Source organism: Podarcis erhardii (assembly GCF_964252035.2).
Source record: "Podarcis erhardii genome assembly, chromosome: 10".
Taxonomy (NCBI): Eukaryota; Metazoa; Chordata; class Lepidosauria; order Squamata; family Lacertidae; genus Podarcis; species Podarcis erhardii.
In genome coordinates, this window is record NC_138500.1 from 39,582,814 (window position 1) to 39,607,143 (window position 24,330).

The window sequence follows — 24,330 nt, forward strand, 5'->3', positions numbered from 1 at the left end:
ATTGTATATTATATTGTTGCAATCTGCCCTGGGAGCTTATGGTGAAGAAATCTAATAAATTAATTTTGAAAACAATATTAAAACAATCAAAATGGAGTACTTACTTTGATTTTAATTGGTACTGACAGAAATTGTTAACACCGGAAGTTCAGCAGATGGCATTTTATTTGATGACATCCTACCAAAATTAGTGGACTTAAGTAATGCCCATCTTATTTACCTTACTGTAGTATTCATTTGTGAGATGCACCATAACTGAAAAAACTGTCCCAAGAGACCTGGCAGGCTGACAACTGCACAAAAAGGAAATGTGGGGATGACCATCAACTGCACATGTACAGCAAGAAATAAACATATCTGCATTGACTTAGGCAGAGAGGTTTTTTGGTAGTCTTTTTGTCATACCAGGAACTGCCAGTCATACCAGTCAGTCCTCCAAAATGGTGCTTTCTGTTTCCAGTTCAGGTGCTGGTTCCAAGGATTGAGTTGTCATCTGGTTGGCCTCTATGAAAACAGAATGCTGAACTTGATATGCCTTGTGGTCTCATCCAGCAGGAGTCCTATTATGTTTTTATGCATCCACTTCTCCCCCTCGGAGCCACAACAGTTTTATTTCGTTAAATAGTTGTTCCTAGAAATATCCACCAGATGATGCTATAACATAAAAAAATGACATGAATACAAATAAATCATTTTGTTTTGGCCTCTAAAATTTCATCTCAAAATGGAATATTCACTTAATTTTATTGGTAATCAATGTGGAAGCTTTTTTTTTTAATGCTTAGTTATTCAATTCACATCACTATGAAACTGAGTATATTCATTTCTACAAAGAACTGCTGCCCTGAGTGATTAGAGTTCCCTAAAATATGAGGTACAATGTCATAAGAACATAACTGCTGTGTACATACCATACCTTTAAAACACATTTAAACCAGATTTTCCAAAGAATCATGGGACCTGTAGAGTGCTCAGAAAAGTAGTTCTGTGAGGGGTAAAGTTCTCATAGTTATGTGCAGTGATGCTATGCCGTGCCTTTGAAGTGCACAAAACTCTATTTAGATACATTTTTCTGTTTTCTTTTGCTCATCTTTCATTCTGGCCCATGGTTTTGATGGGTACGAATATTTATGACAAGGTGAAATTTAGTCATTGACTCACAGGACTCACTCAAGCATAGCTGAACCACGTCTGGACAAAAGAGAACAAATTGGACTTTCCTGGGCACAGTAAGCATAGCTTTCTGTAGGGAAATAGTTCAGATGAGCTTTACTGCCTGGTGTGTCGTCACTTATACTGGTCCTCAGAATGGCCCACGGAAGATGTTGATTAAATCCCGTTATCTGCAAAATGATTTGTCATGGCTAAAATAAATCAGTTGCATTTCCCATCTCTGCTCATTTAGAAATGGAGATATGTTCTTCAAAGTTTGAGAAAGGGCCATAACTCAGTGGTAGAGTATTCACTTTGCTTGCCAAAGATCAATCCCTGGCACCTCCAGATAGGGCTGTGCGAAAACCCTGCCTGAAACCCTGAAATGCCTTGCCAGTCAGTGTAGACAATATTGAGCTAGATGAACCAAACACATGGAAGTTTCCTAAGTTCCCACCCTTGGCATTTCCTGGTAGAGCTGGGAATATCCCTGTTCGGATCGCTGGAGAACCGTTGTCAATCAGTGTTGTCAATGATGGAGATAGATGGTCTAACTCAGTTCTGACCCAAAGTCTTGGGATCTTCAGAAGTTAGGTAAGAAATTCATTCTCATGAGACCTTGCTCTGCACTTAGCCTATTTTATCTTACCTCAAGGGGTCATAATTTATTTTATCATGCAGTGGGAGTCCCACACTGCATCAATCCTTAGGAGAACAGCATCTTCCATAGTTCCTGGGCTTTGTACCCTGATGCACTTTGCCTAACCCATCACAATAAGGGAGCAAATGGGATGGAAAGAGGAAATCTTTCTCACCTCTCTGTTCTCCATCTTCTATTGTGGCTCCTTCTACTTGCAAAATAAGCCAATGGAAGGGGAGAGCATGTGGGGAGGGGGGCAGAAGAAAGCTTTTCCAGGTAATTCCAGCTAGTGGGGACTTGTGGGTGGAAACCTGGAATTCATCTCCAGTTTTAATTTTAATTATAGCTGAAGAAGAATTTTAGAGCTTGTGAAATTCACTTTTCCTTGAGGTGGGCTTTTATGATCTCCCAGCTAACCAGTCCTTCCTGATTGGACCCCAGTTCTGATTGAAAGTATATCCAATCAGACCGGGAGTCTAATCAGGAAGGAATCTTTAGCCCATAGGGGAAAGGACTGAAAATCTAGTGGCTAGCCAAACATATACAGTGGTACCTCAGGTTAAGCACCACTTTAGCTAATGGGGCCTCCTGCTGCCGCCACGCCGCCAGAGCATGATTTCTGTTCTCATCCTGAAGCAAAGTTCTTAACCCGAGGTACTATTTCTGGGTTAGCAGAGTCTGTAACCTGAAGTGTATGTAACCCAAGGTACCACTGTACGTATAGGCAACCCAGGTTTTCAGAATGCATGCCAGCTTTGACATAAACACTCTTAAGTGTTGAGTTTTTATTTAGAGTTAGACTGAGAGAAGAAGTAAGAACAATTCACACACCCCACATTACTCTGGTCGAAAGTGGAAAATTCCTCTAAAGTAGTCACAGAACATTTAAAACTGAGTGACATTTAAATGATAGAATTTGGGTCTTCTGTTATCAAGTGGCAGACGCCAATTCACAAAGGAAATGAAATAAGCTCACCTACCCTGTAACACACTGTTTATAATAGCTTTTTTAGGGCTTTGTAATAAAGTTGTGGTTGATTTAAATTCCATAGCATTGCATCTTCAGTCTGTCTTCCTCTCAGCTCTGTTCTGCAAATGATGCATCTCATGGCAAAAGTTGACTTGGTAACATTTTCACCTCCCTCTCTCATTCTATTATAATTCAGAGAGAATGGTGGATAGTAGGTTCAGGACAGGCAAAAGTAAGTGACTCTTCACACACTATTATTAACTTACAAAATTCATTAGTACAAGATGTGATGATATTCACCAACTTGGATAGCTTTTAAGAGGATTAGAGATCCATAGAGGATGGGTCTGTGAGGTTACTCACTGCTTTCTGTTCAGTGTAAGGGTTTGGTTTGAGCTTCAACATGTGCTCACAGAACTGTAAAGTCCTCTATCATTTACTGAGGGTGGGAAACTAATAGAACTACAGCAAAAGATACTGAGGCATAGTAGAACTCTGACCAGAGGGAGTAAATTTCCCTATGAAAATCTGAAGAGTGAAAGTGCAGTGTTAAATTGTTGCCTGCTGAGATGTAAATTTATTCTAAGCAAGCAGCTTAGAGGCAAGCCAGGGAGTTGTTTTGATTTTGGGTGCATACAACACCATACATTTAAAACTATTTAAAGCACACAACCTCCCCCCCCCCAAAAAAAAAGAATTCCAGGAACATTAATTTCTTAAGTGTCCTAGGAATTGTAGCTTGCAAGAGTCATTGGGGGATAAGGTGTTTTAAACATACTGTAGGCTGCATAGAACAGTACTTTTGTCTTGTCAGGATTCAACCTCAATCCATTAGTCACCATCCATCCTCCAACTGCCTCTAGGTACTCACACAGGACTTTACTGCCTTCACTGGTTCCGATTTAAAAGATAGGTAGAGCTGGGTATCATCCGCATATTGGTGGACACTCAGCCCAAACTCCCTGATGATGTCTCCCAGTGGCTTCATGTAGATGTTAAAAATCATGAGGGAGAGGACGGAACCCTGAGGCACCACACAAGTGAGGGCCCAGGGGTCTGAACACTCATCCTCCACCACCACTTTCTGGCCATGACCCAGGAGGAAGGAGCAGAACCACTGTATAACAGTGCCCCCAGCTCCCAGCTCCTCTAGACGGTCCAGAAGGATGTTATGGTTGATTGTATCAAAAGCCGCTGAGAGATCCAGCAAAACTAGGAAATAGCTCTCACTTTTGTCCCTAGCCAGCCGGAGATCATCAGTCCCATGATGAGGCCTGAATTGGAAGGGATCCAAATGGTCCACATCCTCCAGGCATGCCTGGAGTTGTTCCGCAACCACCCACTCAATCACCTTGCCCAAGAAGCAGTTTAATGACCGTCTCTTTCAGCAGGTCTGGGAACACTCCCTCACAGTGGGAAGCATTCACCACCCCGCAGGGCCCATCGCCCAGTTCTTCCTGGCTTGTTTTATTAGCCAGGATGGGCAAGGATCAAGGAGACAGTTGGTTTCATGCGTCCAAGCAGCCTGTCCACATCCTCGGGGGTAACGGATTGAAATTGATTCCATGCAACTCGACTAGACAGGGCTCTAGCACTCTCCCGTCCCGGCCCTGCTCCCACGGTGGTGTCTACCTCCTTCCAAATCTGAGGGACTTTATCTGCAAAAAAAAAAATAAAAAATTGCAAAATTGTTGCAGGAGATCTTGGGATCTTTACAATGCCCCAATGGTAAAGGTGGTTCTGTTAAATTTACCCTGATGTGCCCCAGTTCCCCCAGCTGGGGGACTGGGGGGGATACATGCCCACAGCCTAAGCCAAGGTCTTCCTACATTCGGAAGTTTAATAAAGTTGTGGCCTAATTTTAATTCCATAACACGTCAGAGTGTTTATTCCTTTCTTATGATCCCTGGGGGCTGGGGCTGTCATGGCCTGGTCACGCAATATCAAACTAAAATCTTGGTTTTATTGGTGGAAGTCATTAAGATGTCATGTACCTTCTATTTCGTATTTTATATGCCTGCTCAAAACTCTTCTATTCTCCCATGCCTCAGCAGGTAACTAAAAATACATATTTCCACGATAGTAAATTGCTTTCTTATCTTAACCTTTTATATTGTTGTATAGTGTGGTTTTATGTATTATTTTTGATTATTTGATATTTATTTATGAAATAATGGCATATGCTTTTTTGTAAATAAAATAAATATTGCAGTGTCTCTTGACAATCCTAATCTTAAAGCTCCTATGCTTATGATATCCTACCAGCATGAAATAAGAAAGGAACTCACAGACCAATTGTGAAGGCTTTGGTAGCATTGTGATATTACATCTTCCTTCTTTCCAGTCCAATTCCCAATGGACTTCATTTTATCTCTCACTTTCAGTGGGCATGCATCCATTCACTCTTGTATCCATCATCATTTCTACTTGCTGCTTCCCTGTGCCACTGGGATTTCCTTTACATTCCTTTACGTTATCTACCATTTGTTTTCTGCCTAGATTGTTTCACTGGCTTTCCAACTTCTTTGGAACCTTCAGAACCTGCACTAATAAGGGCTAGTGATGGGGTAAATTTGTAGGGAGGGTATTCAAAATACAAAGACCTGCAGTTCAAAAAGTCTTATCATATTTTGAGCTGGGAAGGGCTCATGGAAGGAGTGAGAACCTGTGACCTTCCAGATGGTGGTGAGCTCCAGCTCTCATCAGCCCCAGTCAACATGGCCAGTTAAGATGGGAGTGGTAGTCTAGCAAGACCATTGATTCCCCATCTCTGATTCATAGCTTGGTGAAAATAATGTGTTTTTCAAGAAGAAATTCCCAGGTTCCAGTGCTGGTATCTCCACTTGAAAGGCAGCAGATGGTGAGAGGAACTACAGCCTGAGAACATGCAGAGCTGTTATCAGTCCGATACTGATGCTTTGACTGATCAGTGTGGTATTAAAAGTGCTTACACTATCTTGGCATATGGTCTGGGGATAGTTCTGCTTTCAGGAATTCTAAGTATAATCCAATTTTAGTGAATGTATGAGTCTCATTAGGTTTTTGAAAACATTTTAGCACCTTTATATTAAAAAAAAATACATTATCAGTATGAAATTTGTATTCTATACCCTCTGTGAGGGTAGGTTAAGCTGAAAGATAGCAACTGGCTTGACGATACCTAATGAGCTTAAAGTCTGAGTAAGGATTTGCCCTTGAGTTCCCCCACATCAGTGAACCTTTATACTCTTCCCACTTTGCAGGAAGTTTCACATCCAGTTTCACTCTTCTTTCACTTCATGAAGTGAATATTCACTTCATGCCTGATGAAGAGTTCTCTATAACTTAAAATCATATCCTATCATATCCTAGCCATACGAGTTCAGTAAAATGGAGCACCTGAAGCACTTTATAACCTATCCTATCAATTTCCATATCAAAGCAATCAGTGTAGCTTTCAGTTAAGAAATCAAGCCCAGCCCCATACTTTTTGCTCTCCAAACCAGTTGACAATATTTCATTTCCAAACTGTGTCCATTGGGTTCTAGTGCATAGGAGATAGTGATCCTAAGACAGTTAAGTGCTCCTTATAAATTCACAGTACAATCCAAGGCATGTCATTGCAGAAGTAAGTCACACTGAGTTCAATGGCACTTACTCCAAAGTGTGGCTGGGGAAGAAAATTCAGTTCTAATTGAAAGCCAAATCTATCAGAGTCCACACTTTCTGAAACAATATGAGAACAAAAGCACAGCTATCCTTTGAAATGTGCGTGTATCTGAATTATGCGATGCAGTTCTCTGACCAAATAATATTTCTCTAAGGTATATATTAGGGGAAAGTGTGCCTAAAGATGAGGCTATTTGTGAAAATATTGTACAAAATGCATTATATTAGGATAAATTACTTACAACACTGTGTACGTTAGTTAGAACTGCATACATACATTTCTGTGTTAGGAGACATTCATACAAAAAATGCTGATAAAATTTCATGAGGATTTTTTTAGAGACAGAAAATGGAAATTGGTGCAGAAATGTGGAGAACTGAATTTTAGATTGGGGGAGAAATGGATAGAACTGAAATTGACAGCTATTTCTGTCTCTGCCCCCAAGAAAATGAGTAAAGGATTGGCGCTTTAATTGTGTCATAAAGACTCCAATCCTTTGCATCCAGCCCCAATGGATAGAATGGGATTTACTTCTGAACATAGGATTGTGCTGTCAATCCCCCTGATTTGTCTGGGGTTTAAGGTGTATATAATTTCTATGGGCTTTGTCCTTCATTTTCTGAATCAGTTTGAGCTAGAATGGACGATAAAAATGCATTTGGGTGTTATGAATTTATTAATAAGCATTCTATAGTAACTGATGGAATAACTCATCATCATGAATGTCAAAATGTTTTATATTGCAATTTACTTGTGTAATAACTATGGATAATTCAACATGGCTTGAATTATGAAATATACTTGAAAGGCTTTATACAACTATGCTCTTCTACTTGCTGAAAGGATTGCGTATCACAGAGTAAACAATGTTGCCAACTCTTCAAAATTCTCAGTGGTGTACAATGCATAATGCTTAGAAACTAGATTTATTTTCAAATGTATTATTCCAATGAATTTTAAGTAGGAAAAAATCACAACCAAGAAACAACAGTGGCAAGAAAGACACAGTCACTTTCCATAATCTATTTTCCACACAAATAAGATTTAAGGTTGAAATAAGGTAACCATAAAGCACAGTTACTTAGAAACTAAATAAACACTACTTTAACTGCTGAGTCAGTAATATGAACTCCTCTTCAGTATGTATGGTCGTCGGGCTTTGTTGACGTGCAGTTGCCGTTTCAGAATGTAAGGAGTTTTCCTCTTCATCAGATCTTTATCTTGGCTTGCATTTTCAGGGTCATAAACATCTTGCTGAAGTAACTGTTGGTAATAACAAGATAATATGGAATCATTGTTTTCCTATGGATTTTTGGTGAGAGGAGCACATCTGAATCATATCTATCTATCTATCTATCTATCTATCTATCTATCTATCTATCTATCATCTATCATCTATCATCTATCTATCATCTATCATCTATGCTGTCTAAAGTTAATACCGTGTAATATGAGCTAATCAATTACTATAGAATTGTCAACATGAGTGAACAATTACACCAGCTTTCCCCAACAACTCCCATTACCCAATAGGGATCCCCCCCCAACTCCAACTGGAGAAATCATTTGAAATATTTAAGAAAATATTTTAGTTTCCTGTTAATTGTGTTGTTTCGAATGTATAATTTATATCTGCCTTACTTCCAATATTTGAATGTTTTATTCTGGATTGTTTTATTTGATGTTTTAATGTCTTGTAAACTGCTTTGAGATTCCCTCCCCCCTTAAAAATAGAAAGCTGTATAGAAGTGAAATGAATAATAATAAAATAATACCCTTCGTGTCCCAAGGATCAGAAAAGTATTGCATGCAGAAATAAAGACTGACCGGATGTTACCTGCGCTCCCTCTCCTTTTGAACTCTTTCCATCTATTTCTAGATGTATGGGAACTAGTTGGAGATTTGCAGTAGTCAAGGAGATGGGACTTTGTACTTTTTTAATGCCTTGTCTTTTAAAGTATTACTTAGCATACTGTGCTTCAGAAGTCAGACTCTGAGGTTTAAGGGCAAGACTGGGTCCAATACAATTTCCTTCATCATTTAGGAATAAATCTATGACATTCCTAATCAAGGAATAAAAATACCAGCCTGAAGACCTGTTAAACTATGGGCGGTCTTCATTCAATACCTTGCTAACTGGAAAAGAATAATAATACCTTTATTGTCATTGTACAGCCTGTGTGCAATGAAATTAAATGAGCCTCCCTCCCCACCCCCAAGCACTCAATCTCTTATCAAACAACACACCACCTCACAAGTCAATTTCACTATGTTATTTTTCGTTCAACAGCCTAACAGTCCACAGATAGAAGCTATTTTTTAGCCTGTTGGTACAGCTGATTATACTTCTATATCTCCTGCCCAAGGGTAGAAGATTAAAGAGATGATGGCTGGGGTGTGAGTCATCCCTGAGAATTTTTCTCACTCTCCTAAGGCAACAATCCCTTGCAATGTCATCTAGCGAACTCAGGGGACAGCCCATGATATCATGTGCTTTATTCACCACCCTCTGTAGAGACTTTCTGTCTGTGGCTGTCAGGCCAGCATACCACACTGTGATACAATATGAAAGGACACTTTCTATTGTGGACCGGTAAAAGGAGTTCATCAGTTGTTGTTTAACATTAAAAACTACACAAATAAGTTCATCTGTGCACTCTATGAATAAAAATGGTTTTTCATAGTAATATGATCAAAGTAAAGCAAAACTTGGGTTCCCAGCATGATTTGACTTACCTCCCAGTGCTGAAAGGTTCTGCTGTGGCAGACTTTCTGAAGCTGGTACAACGTCAACAACGCTTCCAAACTAGAGCCATCAAGAGTAGAGGGAAACTGTCTTCTTGACAGGAGGTCTTCTTCTTCAACATCACCACCCACATCCTCTTCCTGGTTGTTTATGTTGCTGATGAGGTCACAGATATTTAGAAGGGTCATTTTCCACTGAGGAGGCTTCGCCTTGTTTATCTGAAAGATCAAAAGGCACAGCGTGTCAGATGTTCTTGCCTGCTATCAGTAGATAGTGCCACTTGAATAACAGAATAAGGTTTTTGAATGTGCTCTCAGGCTTCCATATAGCTGTTGTTCCTGTATGCTAAGAAGTGCTTCATATGTCACAGAAGGCTGAAGGCTTAACTGTGAGGATTAGGTTTTGCCTGCTATTCTGTTCTGCCATCCACCCTGCCCATATAGCACAGATTCAGCAGCTGTCATTCAGGCTGCAAGCTGACACAAGGTTAGAGATACTTCTCAGCATATCAGAATTTCATTTCCCTTGATTCTGAGAGTCACTCACAAAGCTCTAGATCCTGGCAGCTTGTTAAGCTCACCATCTGGGCCAAAATGATGGCATGCTAGTGATAGCATACATTTTGTGTGATTAAAAAAAGTTATAGGGTTCATCTTCCCAACCCAGTCATGGGCAGTTAATCAAATATATACCTCCTAGGGCTGTCCACTCCCAATTGTCATTGCCCAGTCTTTGAGTGATCTGAGCTTATGGTTGTATTCAATGCCAGTCATACTCAGAGTCAATCTATTGAAATGAATGGATATAGATTTTCATAGGTGTAATTTGAGTAGAAATGAAATGGTTACAATCAAGTGTCCTTAACTTTTAATCATATCTTGAATATCTACATTTCTGCTGATGCTTCTTAAAAATGTTAACTGGATCCTGATAGCTCTAAGGTTGGTTTAGACATTATTTACAAGTCTTTGTGCTTTGTAAATAGAGATGAATCCCTTAAGTAACTCAAGTAAACTTTGACTGTTTTAATACTGGATGCATTTTATCTGGAGAACTTCTAAGTTCCATCACTTGCCATCCTATACAGTTACAGATGGGCCACCTCCCCCGCTTTGAGCATGACATTTTGATTACGGATCACCAGTTTTTCTGTTTTAGTCAGTCTCACCTTCACTGCTTACCTAAACAATGTTCCTTGCATTTAAGAATGCACATGAGGAAAGTGTGTTAACATCAAAACACTTCACTTTTACTACACTGGGAAGGTTTTTTGTCAGCTCATTAACACTTTGTAACTAATTTTGTTAATTAGTTTGGAAAAAAGATACAATTCTCTCTCTAGAGCACTTTCATTCTATCGAGCAATTTTCCACCATGTATGTACAGAAACTGAATTGTTGGCTCCAAATGCAAAACATTTCCCCAGACTTCTGCTATTTTGCCAGTTAAAATAAACCTTGTTACATCTGTGCTGTTGGATAAGTGACAATTCAAGAGAGCCTTAAGAGATTTTTCAAAGTGGAAAGCTTACTTCTAACATTCAGAATTTCTTTTCTTTGTACATATAAATTAGGGATGGTGTATATGTGGCCCTCTGGATGCTGCTAAGCTCCCATTATCCCTGACCTTGGGCCATGGTGGCCAGGACTGATGGGAGTTGGAATCCAACAACCTCTGGAGGACCACAGGTTTCCCATACCTTCATTTGTCCCTTCATTTGTAGGACGAAAGATTGAAATTTGCTAGTAGACATAAATAAGTGTGTTTTCTATATAGTATCACAAAAAGCTTGTGTTTATTTAATCTATTATTTTGTCATAACAATATCCACAGTTTCATGGAAAACTGTAATACATTATGTGATTAAATCCACATATTCAGGATTCTTTCTAAGATCCGGTAGTACCTCTTTTAAGACAACAATCCCCTGTAAAATGATCCATGGCTTCTGACAGCCTGACTGCACCCACTCTGTGATCTACACATCCTACAAACTGAGCCTTTTCATCCCACCAATATTAAATTTATCAAAGTTTTGTTTTGAAATTGCAGTCAAGACCTTCCTGAATTTTTTTTACCCATGAAGTGACAATTTTAATTAATTAAGAAAGACATTTTGAAGCAAGGTTACTTTGGAACTGAACCTGTCCAAGCCTTGCAGGATCGTTTGACAACTTAATTACCGGGATGCAATAACAGATGGGTCCAGGAAGCAAAACAAAAAAGTGGCAAAGCCCGGTCTTCTGAAAGATTGTTTAGGATTTCATCTGAATGATATTTTTTTTATTAACCATGAACATAAACAATTATTAAGGTACTCATAGACATCTCTGTTTTGCAGGGGTTTTGTATCCAGTGCTTGTCCCATGCAGAATTGAAGTTATTGGATATGATGATAATGGATTCATTACTTTCAGTGGGCTTACTCTATGTGCTTAGCTGGATACAACCCTGAATGCTCAGGTAAACATTCTTAAGGCAACAGCTGCTGACTTTGATGATCCAAAGCAAGGAAGGGTAACCAAAATGGTAACCAAAGGGGACTGAGTGAATCCCCTGTCAAGAAAGACTGCAGCATTTGTGACTTTTTAGTTCAGAGAAAAAAGCAAGCAAGAGGCAACATGAATGAAGTTTATAAAATTATGCTTGGTATGAAGAAAGCGACTAGAGAAAAGCTTTTGTCCCTCTTCCATAACACTAGAAATTGTGGAAATCCAACAAAGTTGAATGTTAGAAGATTCAGGAGAAATAAAAGCAACTACGTCTTCCTGCAGCGTCTAGTCAAACTATTGAATTCACTCCCCTAGAAGGCAGCAATGGCCACCAACTTTGATGGCATTAAAATTTGTGGACTATCAATGGCTACTAGCCACACTTGCTTGCTCTACCTCCACAGTTGGCAGCAACAATGCTACCAAATACCAGTTGCTGGAAACCATGGGGCAGGAGCATGCTTCTATGGTCTTATTTTGCGCAGTGGTTTCCCACAGGCATCTGGTTAGCCACTGTGAGAACAGGTTGTGAGTCGAAGACCTGCCACCCACATAGGATTATAATAAGAAACAAAAACACATTATTTTTGGTTAATGGGCAAAATAAGGCCACAACTTTATTGGTTACAGCATGTGAATAGTATTGGCTTAGGCATTGGATAAAACAGCAATACATGACTTCACCCCACTCAGCAGGGAGTCATTTCAGGGTTAACAACCAGTGGGAGGAGCTTGTTGATGCAAATACAACTGGAAGCTTCCCTGTGACGTCACTGGGGGTCGTGCCATGGCCCTAGCCACCAGCAGGGCATCTGACAGGATCCACGACCGCCGGATTCCTTTAACGGAATACCCAAAAGAGGAGGGGTAGATGATGGGCATGCCCAATCCTCCAACACAGTACACATATTCCAATGCCTTACCGCCAATACCAGAAAGTTGTGAAAAGTTGCTATGAGATAGGTGAAAAAACCAAGAGGCTGGTGCCAATTTGCCAAATGGATAAAAAAAGTCCTACCGGGTCCCTTGGGCAACCAAGGCAACCAACCGAAGTCCATAGCAAGGTCAATACACAGAGGAAACTGTCCTAAAGGGAAGGAGGGCGGGAGATGCATGCAGGAATAGACTGGGGACCGAGCGCTGCCGCGGTTACTTAAATGCAGCTAACCCCACCCACCAGCCAGCCTTATTGGCCCTATTTGCCCTTGGTCACGGCAGTGGGGCAAATCAGAAGCAGGGAGCCGAATACACCTCCCTGCTGCTGCAGGAAGCTGCTCCCACTCACAACCCCTCCCCTATGGGAAGAGGAGAGGCCTTGCAGGATCATTGTCTTGATCCAGCAGGCTATTCTTATGGGTTTACTGCCCTCCAGATTACTGGTCTAGAACTCCTATTGTCCTTGATCCTTGGACCTTCTTTCTATGGCTGATAGGAGTTGGAGCCCAACAACATCTGGAGGGACAAGCAGGCTCCCCATGAAAATGAATGAATGAAAAATAATGGTCCCTCCAGAAAGTTACTATTTTGTGGGAGGGATTCATGGGCATACCAGAGATTTAGCCTTGCTCAATTGAAGTGGATTGAATGGGCTATGTTACTCAACAAAACCTTTTTTTAAAAAATAACCAAACCAAAAATGAACTGCACTGGACAGTGTGTGATGAATTAATGATTAATGAAAAGACATATGAACACCCCACACACAAAGCAGGATGAAAGCTCTGAATGGAAGACCATAAATTAACCTCTGCATATGCTTTGCACTAGCAAACTGGGATGAATGCTCAATAAACACATCATCTGGAGAAGCCCTAAAGAGAATCAGAGTGTGAAGTTTTCAAGAGTTGTGGAGCAATTTGCTGAAATGCAGAAGATGCATGTAAGAGATCTGGCTTTCAAAACAAAAGAAAAAGCCTGTCCAGGGAATCGTTTCATCACAGGAGAACACTAATTTAAAAAGAGGAAAAAAGAAAAAGAAATAAAACATTCATGAAAGTGCACGCACCCTGCCAGAAATAAATGTAACATTTCTGAATTATTTTTTTAAAATGTTCAAAATTGAGACAGCATGGCAGCTGGACTTTGTTGCTCAATTCTGAGGTTTGTAGCACTCAGTTTTCTTTCATGTTTATTTCTCTTCATCCCTTTATGCTGTTCAGTTTAAGGCCATTGGATGGGTTGTGAACCTAGCCATGATAATTCATCCCAAAGGATATCACACAAACCAGAAGAAAAGGTTTGCCTCATTAATGCCATCCTCTGTTATGCTTTACCAATGTGCTATCCATGTATTTTATCAGAATAAAAGAGGGTGGGGAAAGATTATTAGATGATTGCTATTTCAGACAGCTGTTGGTAGATTGTTAGATCCGTAGCTGCCAAAGTGCCAGAGTTCAGCCCACCATCATTTATGTTCAACAGGCTTTGGAGAGTTTGGTCTTCAAAAACCTGTTTGAGGTGACAGTAGGTGGTGGTGGCCCAGGGAAGGAAAAAGCATGTACATCAGAAGTAATGATGTATTTGTCATTCCACTTTCAATATCTAAATTTAAAAGTGCCAGCAATTCCCTTTGTTATAAATCCGAAAGGGGGTTAGCTGAGTTAGTCTGCTGTAGCAAATGCACACAAGAAGTCATGAGTCACCTTGAAGACTAAGCTTAATGACTAGAGCCCATGGAAGTTTATGCCACAATAAATCTGTTTGTCTTTATGGGTCCACACAACTTCAGTTTGCATTTGCATCTCTTTTTGTTGAAACCAATTTGCTCATTTTTGTATCAGATAGGTTCTTTGGTTGTCTCCCCCACCCCCTTCCCCACATAAAAATATTCATGTTTTCTTTATGTTTTATACTTTTCCCTGGCAATTTAGGGCAGCTGCTAATGCCTCAGCAACCATGTATAACTGAGCTGGGGAGCCTGTGTCCTCCAACTAATGTCAATCACAACCAGCATTGCCAATAATAAGACATGATGGGAGTTCTAGTCTAAAAACATTTGGAGGACCACAGGCTCCCATCTCCTATGCTTCACTTCAGTGTGAAGACTAGGTGAGAGTGTATATTGCCTTTTGATGCCTTTGATCATGTCTTAAAGTAAGGCTTAGTCTAAATTTTCCTCCAAGGTATCACCCAGTTTAATCAAGAAAAAGCATTTTGTTGAGGCATCATCCTAACAAAACACAACCCTGTGGCTTGTTCGTGTGTGTGTGTGTGTGTGTGTGTGTGTGTGTGAGAGAGAGAGAGAGAGAGAGAGAGAGAGAGAGAGAGAGAGAGAGAGAGAGAGCGCCTCCCCCCCCAATTATATTAGAGAACTCTTTTACAGCAATTAGTAATAGCAGCACAAATGCTATTTCTACCAATGCCACAAGACTGCAATCATCTGATCCAGCAAATACAAAGGTCCTGATCATTATGGATTTCAGGTGAAAGACTTGGAAAATGGTAATACTGACTATAGCTTGCCAAAATTTAGATTAAAATTTAGATTAAGTTTTCTTTCAGTGTGGGGGGATAACCATTTGTGTCTCAAGGATCCTGCTCTTAACCTGTGCAATAAATCTTTTGATGGCAAAGCATTAACTATTCACTTACATTAAGGAGGTATTACTTGGGTACCCTTTCTTTGGCTACCCGCCTGTCAAACCATATGTTCCACATTTTGATATGTCACCTGTGGGATCCTGAGGCCATCCATTTGAGACCAAACATGGATACAATATCCTCAAAATAAAGGAACCATCATTCATTGATTTCATACCATGGAAGTAATTTTTCTATCAATTTGAGGTTCACTAAAAATATGTTGCTACATGGATAAAACTAGCAGTTCTTGGAATGGATTTTCACTGGCTTGATATGCTAGTTGCACACCTTTTAAAAAGTTATATCATTATTTGATTTTATGTTACCTTAACTTTCATCAGGTATATTCTGACCAGGAATATATCTTCCTCAAATAAATGTACTTCAGGCCATAATTCCATGCTGGCTGTTCCGTAAATGTATCAACAGTTCAGCTGAGAAAACATCAATTTTTCACTATCCCTTCACCCATAGATTTTGGTTTTCTGCTGTCTTTGAAATTGAAGATAATTTTTGCACAATACCTTGTATAAAATATTGTAAAACTGTGGTTTTATGATTGTGTGCTAAAACAAATATGTTTGAGAATTCATGCATTCTGTGGCAAAAAGGGGAAAAACATTACCTTTGATGTATACATATTGGTCAATAAATCAGCTTCTAAGGCTTTCATTTCCTCTTCTGAATCTGTGAGTTAATCAGAAACATATGTTTGCTATTTCATTATAAATCACTAGCATTTGGGTTTCAACACATAGGATTTAGGAATATCCTTTAAAGGGATTTTAGGGTTAAGCACTGGCTAAAATAAATGCTTGGCAAGTGGTTTGTTCTTTAATACACATTCCCTGATTTATGCAGTCTCTCTTTCTGGAAAAGTGCAGCTCAGTCATGAAAGCAGCTTATTATTGGTCCACTGCAACCTTTTAGGGCTCCACCACCATTTTAGGGCTCAGAACCCATTGATTCTTTGGGATGGGGGGCTAGGTTTAATGACTTAATTATTTTAAGTTCCTACTACATTTACCCAGAGGCACATCCTGAAAATATTTAAATCCAAGAGGTCAAATAGCGTTGAACCTCTTTTTGGCAGCACGGACACTTTTCACAGTAAACATTCCATATTCAGTGAGTTTGTATGTATGGATCCATGTGTCTAAAACAGTAAGAGATTTATGGTTCCAATGGGGTTTAGAGTTTTCTGCTAACATAGGTGACCCCTATACTAGCATGCTAGCAAGTCTTAAAGTTCTTTCCCCCCTTTTTCCTCAAGGGAAGGATAAGTCTGGAGGGCCAATCCATGAATAAGAAGTAATTTATTTCAACACTGAATTGCAGGGGGAAATTTATTGCATTCCAAGAGAGGAAGGAGAAGAGCAACTAAGTTCATTTGGCCCCAATGCAGCTATGGTTTGCTGTGGCTAAGGCTGCAACCCTATGCACAATTATTGAGATTGAGTTTCATTGAAAGTACTGGGACTTCTCTCTAAATAAGTATGAATAAGATCAAGATCACTGTGCCATTGATAGCAATAAAATTTAATCATTAACTGTTTTAAGTCATAACTAGGATTGGGGGCAAAGATATACAAACATGTACGAAGATACTTAAGGGGTATTATGTTGCCACAGGGTTTTTCCAAGGGCACAAGTAGCTGAAAACAACAATGCAATGGACTTATTAAAACTAATGACTTGGTTGGAACCACCCAATAATGCTCATAGTGATTTAACCTAGTAAAATTTAAACAGAATAATCTGTTGATCATATCTATTACAGTATTAAGTTCACACGATGAACACAGTATCTTTGGAATAGTGTTCTTAATAGGTCTATGGTATAAATTATAAGTGGCAGACAGATGCCAACTTATAGGTGCAAGCCACATCTGCTTAAAATCAACATTTTTTTCATCATCTCTAATGGAGCTAGATTGCAATACAAATCATATGAGAAACGATATTGCTGAAAGAATGCTGCCCAAAATAGGCAGTTATATTGTAGTGAAGGAATCTGGACAACTTGGTGTATAATAACAAAGAACATTGGGGTAGGGAGGAGAAGAAGAAGAGGAGGAGGAGGAGGAGGAGGAGTTTGGATTTGATATCCTGCTTTATCATTAACCTAAGGAGTCTCAAAGCGGCTAACAATCTCCTTTCTCTTCCTCCACAACAACAAACACTCTGTGAGGTGAGTGAGGCTGAGAGACTTCAGAGAAGTGTGACTAGCCCAAGGTCACAGCTGCATGTGGAGGAGCAGGGACGCGAACCCAGTTCACCAGATTACAAGTCAGCGTATGTAACCTGAGGTACCACTGTATATCTCCAGAATAAGTGAAGACAACTCAGGGATGTGCACATTAGAATAATGATGCTAATGACAATTGAAAATTATAGTTACACTTGAGAACTGCCACTATAATCTGTATGAAAAGCATCCTGTTTCAATTCCACAAGCAGATTTTGAAACTTAGAGTCACCTTCAACCTCATGTCATACTTGGCATATCATGTCCTAAGGGTTAAAGAGATGAATGGTAGTAGTATTTGCTACCCTCCTGTGTTCCACTTCATTTATTGTCCAGTTCTAACTATAAATACGTAAATCTAAGTATTCAGATTAAAAGCTCAGTGAGTTCAATGGCAATCATTCAATGTTCTATGGACTGTCTATGGATATCACTGGTATGATTCTGTCAAACTTAAGGCACTGCACTAGTTTTAATGAAAGCTTTTTGGCAATTGCTTGCACTTCCCATTGGAATCCAGTGGGATGTAAAAGTACTTATCACTAGATTGTGCTTGAGATGATCAAGTACAAGGAATAGCAATGTTCTCAAATTGAAATATGGAATATTTGCATAAGTGTTCCCTTGGCTTTATAATAACAGCGGATTGCAATAGAACATTTGCAAAAGAGAAGTGCTGTGCCATTGCAGAAAACAGCTCCTGCTGTTTTAAGTAGATCTAAATACCACTTTTCTTAAAACAACTTTCTTAACACTTAACAGCACAATTGGTAACAGAGAATTTATTTTTAAAAATAAAAAAGTTGAGAAAGCTCTGTTTCTGACACTGGGATGAGAACAGTTTATATCAAAGTATCCATGTTATCAACTGGGCTATTTTAGTACCCAATATCTGTAAAGCCCTTAAACAATGGTTTGTGTACTTTTGACATTTCTTCTGGTAGGAAAATGCAATATACTGACAAAAAGGGAGATAAAAACTGATTTTAAAAAGGGAGAGAGCTGTTAGGTGCTCCCCTGAACACTGTTTTTGAAAGTAAGATTCATCGGGTTCAGCATGACACAAAAATTGAAGTGTTGTTTAACTTTAAACCTCACTGATTTAAAAAAAGAATTTCTTTATTGTAACATTGTAACTGCACTGGATTCTGGGTTGCTACTTCACTAATCCACATAAAGATACAAAGGTTTAAGGCATATGCATTTTAAATGAGATTGGGAATACTTTTGCTCTAGTCTTGAACCATGTATCATAGAGTTTTGAACTCTGCATGAAGCAGCTGAATACTAAATACATCTTTACTCCATGAAATATTTCATGAATAGTCATGAAACACGTGTACATTTGATTTGAACTTGGTTTACCCTAGTTTATGTCTCTCTGTGTATCATAGCAATATCAGACTATTTTGCATTATGCACACTGCAGCTTTTTTCATTATGGGAAATGATATTCCAAAGTACAAGTTATTAAAAGATAAGTCTTGGAAGGTGAGGAGATCTGATTTAAAGCAGTATATTTGCATTAAATATCCCTGTTTTCTTTATTTCTTTATGGTGATCTGCTGCTACATTTACTTAAACCTGCATTTTCATTGAGAAAAGTTATTTCTGATCCTTTAAATTTATGTGAAATCAACCATGTCATTGATGAGTTTCAGCTGTGGACAGACTGGAAAGATGCAGTTTGCCCTTTCAGGAAATCTTGCCCAAAGTTTCAGAAAGAACCTTCTCTTTTACCTTGCAGCCATTCCTCACCTTATGAGCCAAATCAAGTAACCATACATTCTTATCCCATTCAGGGTGCTTTCAGATAGGAGTTGATTATGGATGGGTGTGCCCTCGGTATGCATGCTTTTCACAGCATCCATAAGATGTCAAGGCATCAAAATGCCAGTCCATTTCGACCTCCACCTCACTTAATCAGGATTTGCTTTTTATGGGGAAAATGCAGGGAACTCAGTTCTGGCACCTCTCAGGTGGGCGCCATTGCCATTCTAAGAGAACGAGGGAGGTTTTCATAGTGAACCTCTTTTTCAAGAAAAATAGCACTGTGTGTGTGTGTGTGTGTGTGTGTGTGTGTGTGTACACACACATATATGTGCACCACCTATTGACAACAACCCTTTTATATTTGAACAACAATATTAAGTGCCCATATGAAAGCACCCTCGCTCTCACAACAACCTATGAGATAGATTACTTTCCTCTTTGTATTTTACCAAAAAAGAACTGAATTACAGGTTTAAAAAGTGACTTGCCCTAAAACTAGCCAGCAAACGTACAGTAGACCTGAGGACCAGAGCCGAGTTGCCTGTCTTCAAAATGGATCTACTGTTTGTTTCACATTAAAGGGTCTTATTTCACATTTTGTTTCACATTAAAGGGTCTTTTTTTGATCTAGAATCACCTTCTTTCTCCATGCGTAGGACTGAGCGCACCGCTAGCCTATCGAAGCCTGGATTAAGCCATAGGAATTTTTCATTCGGTTTCAGGTGTGGTTCATCAGTTTTCAGAGTCCTAGAACGAATCGTCCTCGATGTGGCCAACTGTATCAAGATAGCTTATAGTGAACTATTTTGGTACATTTGGTCCGGTTTTTTTAGCAGATGCAGAGGGGAGAAGCGTGCGCGCGTTGGCAATCACACGCACACGCTCCCTTGAAAGTTGTGTGTTAGTCTTGCGCGCACACGCACACTGCAATAAATATCCGAGTTTAGACGCCTCCTGAGAGCGGCTCCACCACAGCATCCGCCCTGCTGAGCGCCCAATCTTTGAAACTGACTCCCCTGCATGCGGCTCTCCCAGCTTAGCATAAAATCGCCCTGCGTCCTCCTCCTCGCCAGAGAGGGAGGCAAGCCCGAAAAGAGGCGCCCCTTGCCGCTCGCCCTGCGGAGAGAGGCTGCAGTAACGGGACTTACCTGAGCACAGGCTCCAGGAGGCGAGCGCCAGGAGCATCGCGCACACGAGCTGCATCCTCAGTTTTGCCATGTTTCTTTCCCTCTAGAAAGTAAAGTCCGTACAAAGAAAGGACAAGCTGTGTGAGCGAGAGAGGGAGACACACACGCGGAGAGAGGAAGGGAAACGCACGGAAAAGAGAGAGAGAGGGAGAGAGGGAGAGAGTTGAGAGGTCTTCGGCTTTCCTACTGCCTTGAGCTGATTTCAGAAGGTCTGGACCATAAAGGGAGCTCTGGGTCATTCCCTAAGTATATAAGCGAGGGGGCTGATGTCATAAACGCATAACAGCCACTGTCTTTTAATGAAACACCCACCCACCCACCCACTCGCCCGCTCCTCCTTCCTCGCCTCCCTCCCCTTCTCCGGAGTGAAACTGACGCGCTTCGTTAATTGCGCTCCGCGCTTCTTGACGCAGAGAGAGGGAGAGGGACACCGGGAGGCATCGGGCGATAAGAGGAAAAACAATAACAAGAAAGTCGAACTGTGATGCATATGTCCTATGCGACTTAGACGATATAAGTAGTGACACAGTTATCCGGTAGGTATGATGTACCAGCATCATTAATAATAATAATAATAATAATAATAATAATAATAATAATAATAATAAATATTGTGCAGCATTGGGAATTGGATCATTGAACCTAAGAACATGAGGAGAGCCTCCTGGATCAGGCCAATGGCCCTTCTAGTCCAGCAAACTGTTCCCACAGTGGCTGGCCAGTTGCCTGTGGGGATCCCTCAAGAAAAACCTGAACACAAGAGCACTCTTCCCCTCTGCTGATTGCCAGCAACTGATATTCTGAAGCACTGCTGCCATTAAATGTGTGTGTGTGTGTGTGTGTGTGTGTGTGTGTGTAATTACTATTATTTTAAATGTTTATCCCCACAGGCAACTGGCTGACCACTGTGTGAACAGGATGCTGGACTAGATGGGCCATTGGCCTGATCCAGCAGGTTCTTCTGGATCAATGGCCCAGTCGCCAATGAGGTGCAATAATATTTAAATGTATCTCATCAAAGATTCCAAGATGGATACACTGATAATGTATTCAAAATGTTATCATTTTACGTATTTGATGGAGGGGAACAAGAATACAATCGACATATTGCAGTCGTTAACGGTCGTCAACTGGTTTACCACACCTATCAGCTAATCACCCATTCCCACCACCCTTCTGAGTAATACCCCTCCCCACCCTCCCACTATATATAAGGGTCTGGTGACTTCTGTTTCAGTGTATCTGAAGAAGTGTGCATGCACATGAAAGCTCATACCAAGAACAAACTTAGCTGGTCTCTAAGGTGCTACTGGAAGGAATTTTTTTATTATTTTGTTTCAATATGTGGTCCACTTAACTTTACATGTCTATCCAGAAGAAACCCCAGTAAGTTGAAGGGGGTCTATTCACAAGCAAGTATGCATAGGACTGCACCCTTGCTGATATATAATAAATAAAAAAAAATGGTTTACAAACATGTATGTGACTTTGTTTCTTTCAACATCAGTTGCACATCAAAATATGCAAACTTCATACTTCAGGAGGGAAAAAATAATCAAAAACTAAGCTTGTAAAGAATTGTTGAATGATTTAATATGAACATTGCACAGGATATTATTAGGTAGACCCAGAAGATGAATCAAATGAACATACACTTGGCCATGGTTAGCATAATAAGTCAAGTTTATTCATCTATCTACCTTTCTACCATTAGGGGGCATAGTGGAAGTATGAGAAAAACTCTAACCTCCATGTGGTCAAAATACACTTTGCTCCATTGAGCTTATTGTACAAACCAACACGACAAGTGGTGACTTCAGTGTGTGGTAGATCATTGACTGTGTAAGGCATGCTTGTGAAACATTTCTCAGGTTTGTTTGCATTTTCTGCCGTAACTTACCTGGCTTGGAGTGCATGCTGCAATGGACATGATCACTCAGCAAGAAATGAAACATGGATTTCATTAATGGTGAAGATGAGGATAAACAGGTATAGGAAAAGAACACGATGACATAGCCTGAAATCTGAGTCATGCATACTCAGAAGCAAGTCCCATTATATTCAACCGGGCTTACTCCAAGGTAAGTGTGGCTAGAATTACAGCCTAAAACTTGAATAAAATATTGATTTCAAATGTAATTCCTCCATCACCACCCCACCCTCAAGACTCTACTTCCTGAAGACAGGACAGAGATTTGGGAAGTTTGCACCATCCATTTAAAGAACATCTTAAAAATATTTCCTAAGAAACCTGGGAACTGTAATTTCTTAAAGGTGTTTCAAATCTAAGCTCTGAAAGGGGAAATCTACAGTTTCCATAATTTTTAAAGAGGGGTGTTTTGAATGCATGGTGTATACACAGTCTTAGAGTGCAATTCTCTGCATGTCTATTCAGAAGGAAGCCCCATTTTACTCTCAGATTGCAGCCAGGCCTAAGGGTATTGTAGAGAAGCATGCTGTGAGAGAGACCTGCTTACTCTTAACATCAGGAAACACACCCCTTCAAGCAGTTTTATTTTCCTTTTGGAAGGTAGTCGTTTTGCTGCTAAGTAGATAATGTTCTTTTCAAAAAAGGCAAAAAGAAAGTAGGCAGTCGTGACAAAACATTGCAGAAAGAAAAGTCATTTTCTGGCATGGGGTGTAGAGTTGGATATCATCAGCTGGCAATGCCAGCTGGGTGCAAGATGAACACACAAACGGGGCCTCTACACACACACACACACACACACACACACACACAGCTTGACAGTGCATATGACAGACCCTCCAAGTGTCCCTATTTTCCAGGGACAGTCCCAGATTTACAGAAGCCATCCTGGTTTCTGATTTGATCCTGGAATGTCCCGCTTTTCCTTAGGATGTCCCTGTTTTCATTGGAGAAATGTTGGAGGGTATGGAGTTATCCACCACCCAAGCCATCTGAAGGCAGCCCTGTATAGGGAATTTATTTTTTTTTATGTTTAATGTCTTGTTATGTTTATATATATATTGGAAGCTGCCCAGAGTGGCTGGGGCAACCAAGTTAGATGGGCAGGGTCTAAATATTATTATTATTATTATTATTATTATTATTATTATTATTATTATTAAATAGGATGTCCCTATTTTCATTGGAGAAATGTTGGTAGGTGTGATATGGGCTTCAATGCAATCTGAAAGCAAAAGGAGAGGGATTAATTTTACAACCTGTTATGCATAATGGGTTACCAGGAAAGAAAGATCACCTGATTTTTCAAAAGAGTTGCTGATAATTTACACCATCCTCATTAGATGTACTAGTATTATTTATAATTTATAGTGCACCATCAATACCCATGACAAAGAAATTGCACCACCATAGCAAGTCACTATCCCTTCCCTTGATGTGGACCTAAGCTCAGAACAATGCTGCACATATCTACTTAGTCCTACTGACTTCAATGTGACTTACTCCCAAGTAAGTAAGTCTAGGATAGCAGCCTCATTTCAACAGTTCTGGGTTGCTTTAAGCCTCCTCCCATACTTCATTTCCTCACAGAAGACTAGAGGGTTTTAAAAACAAATGAAATAAATAAAATCCTGTTCTGACAGTGTTTGATTTAATAATGAACATTCATTAGCATACAATGCTGGGTTGGCAGGAGCTGGGACCAAACAATGGGAGCTCACCCCATTGTGGAGATTCGAACCGCTGACCTTTCGATCAGCAAGCCCAAGCAGCACAGTGGTTTAACCCACAGCACCAACCTAGCAGTTCGAAAGCATGCCAGTGCAAGTAGATAAATAGGTACCGTTCTGGCGGGAAGCTAAACGACGTTTCTATGTCCTGCTCTGGTTTTGCCATGCTGGCCACATGATCTGGAAAAACTGTCTGTGGAAGCGGACAAACGTCAGCTCCCTCGGCCTGTAAAG

General features: G+C 40.1%; 1 protein-coding gene across 1 annotated transcript; it reads right to left on the bottom strand.

The window, feature by feature from the left end:
• Positions 1-7,309: 7,309 nt before the first annotated feature.
• Positions 7,310-20,721, bottom strand: NTS (neurotensin). Its single transcript, XM_081878337.1, has 4 exons — positions 20,401-20,721; positions 15,857-15,918; positions 9,148-9,375; positions 7,310-7,674 (listed from the first exon to the last, which is right to left on the bottom strand). Exons 1-4 carry the CDS (start codon positions 20,468-20,470, stop codon positions 7,528-7,530), a joined length of 507 nt encoding a protein of 168 aa, XP_081734463.1. The 5' UTR covers positions 20,471-20,721; the 3' UTR covers positions 7,310-7,527.
• Positions 20,722-24,330: the final 3,609 nt, after the last annotated feature.

What these genes read in the sequence shown, in the direction of transcription:
- NTS (XM_081878337.1), bottom strand. Translation starts at nt 20,470, where the DNA reads ATGGCAAAACTGAGGATGCAGCTCGTGTGCGCGATGCTCCTGGCGCTC. An exon ending in CTCCTGGAGCCTGTGCTCAG is followed by an intron (nt 15,919 to 20,400) that starts GTAAGTCCCGTT and finishes ATTAACTCACAG; the next exon opens with ATTCAGAAGAGGAAATGAAA. An exon ending in CCAATATGTATACATCAAAG is followed by an intron (nt 9,376 to 15,856) that starts GTAATGTTTTTC and finishes TTGATCTTTCAG; the next exon opens with ATAAACAAGGCGAAGCCTCC.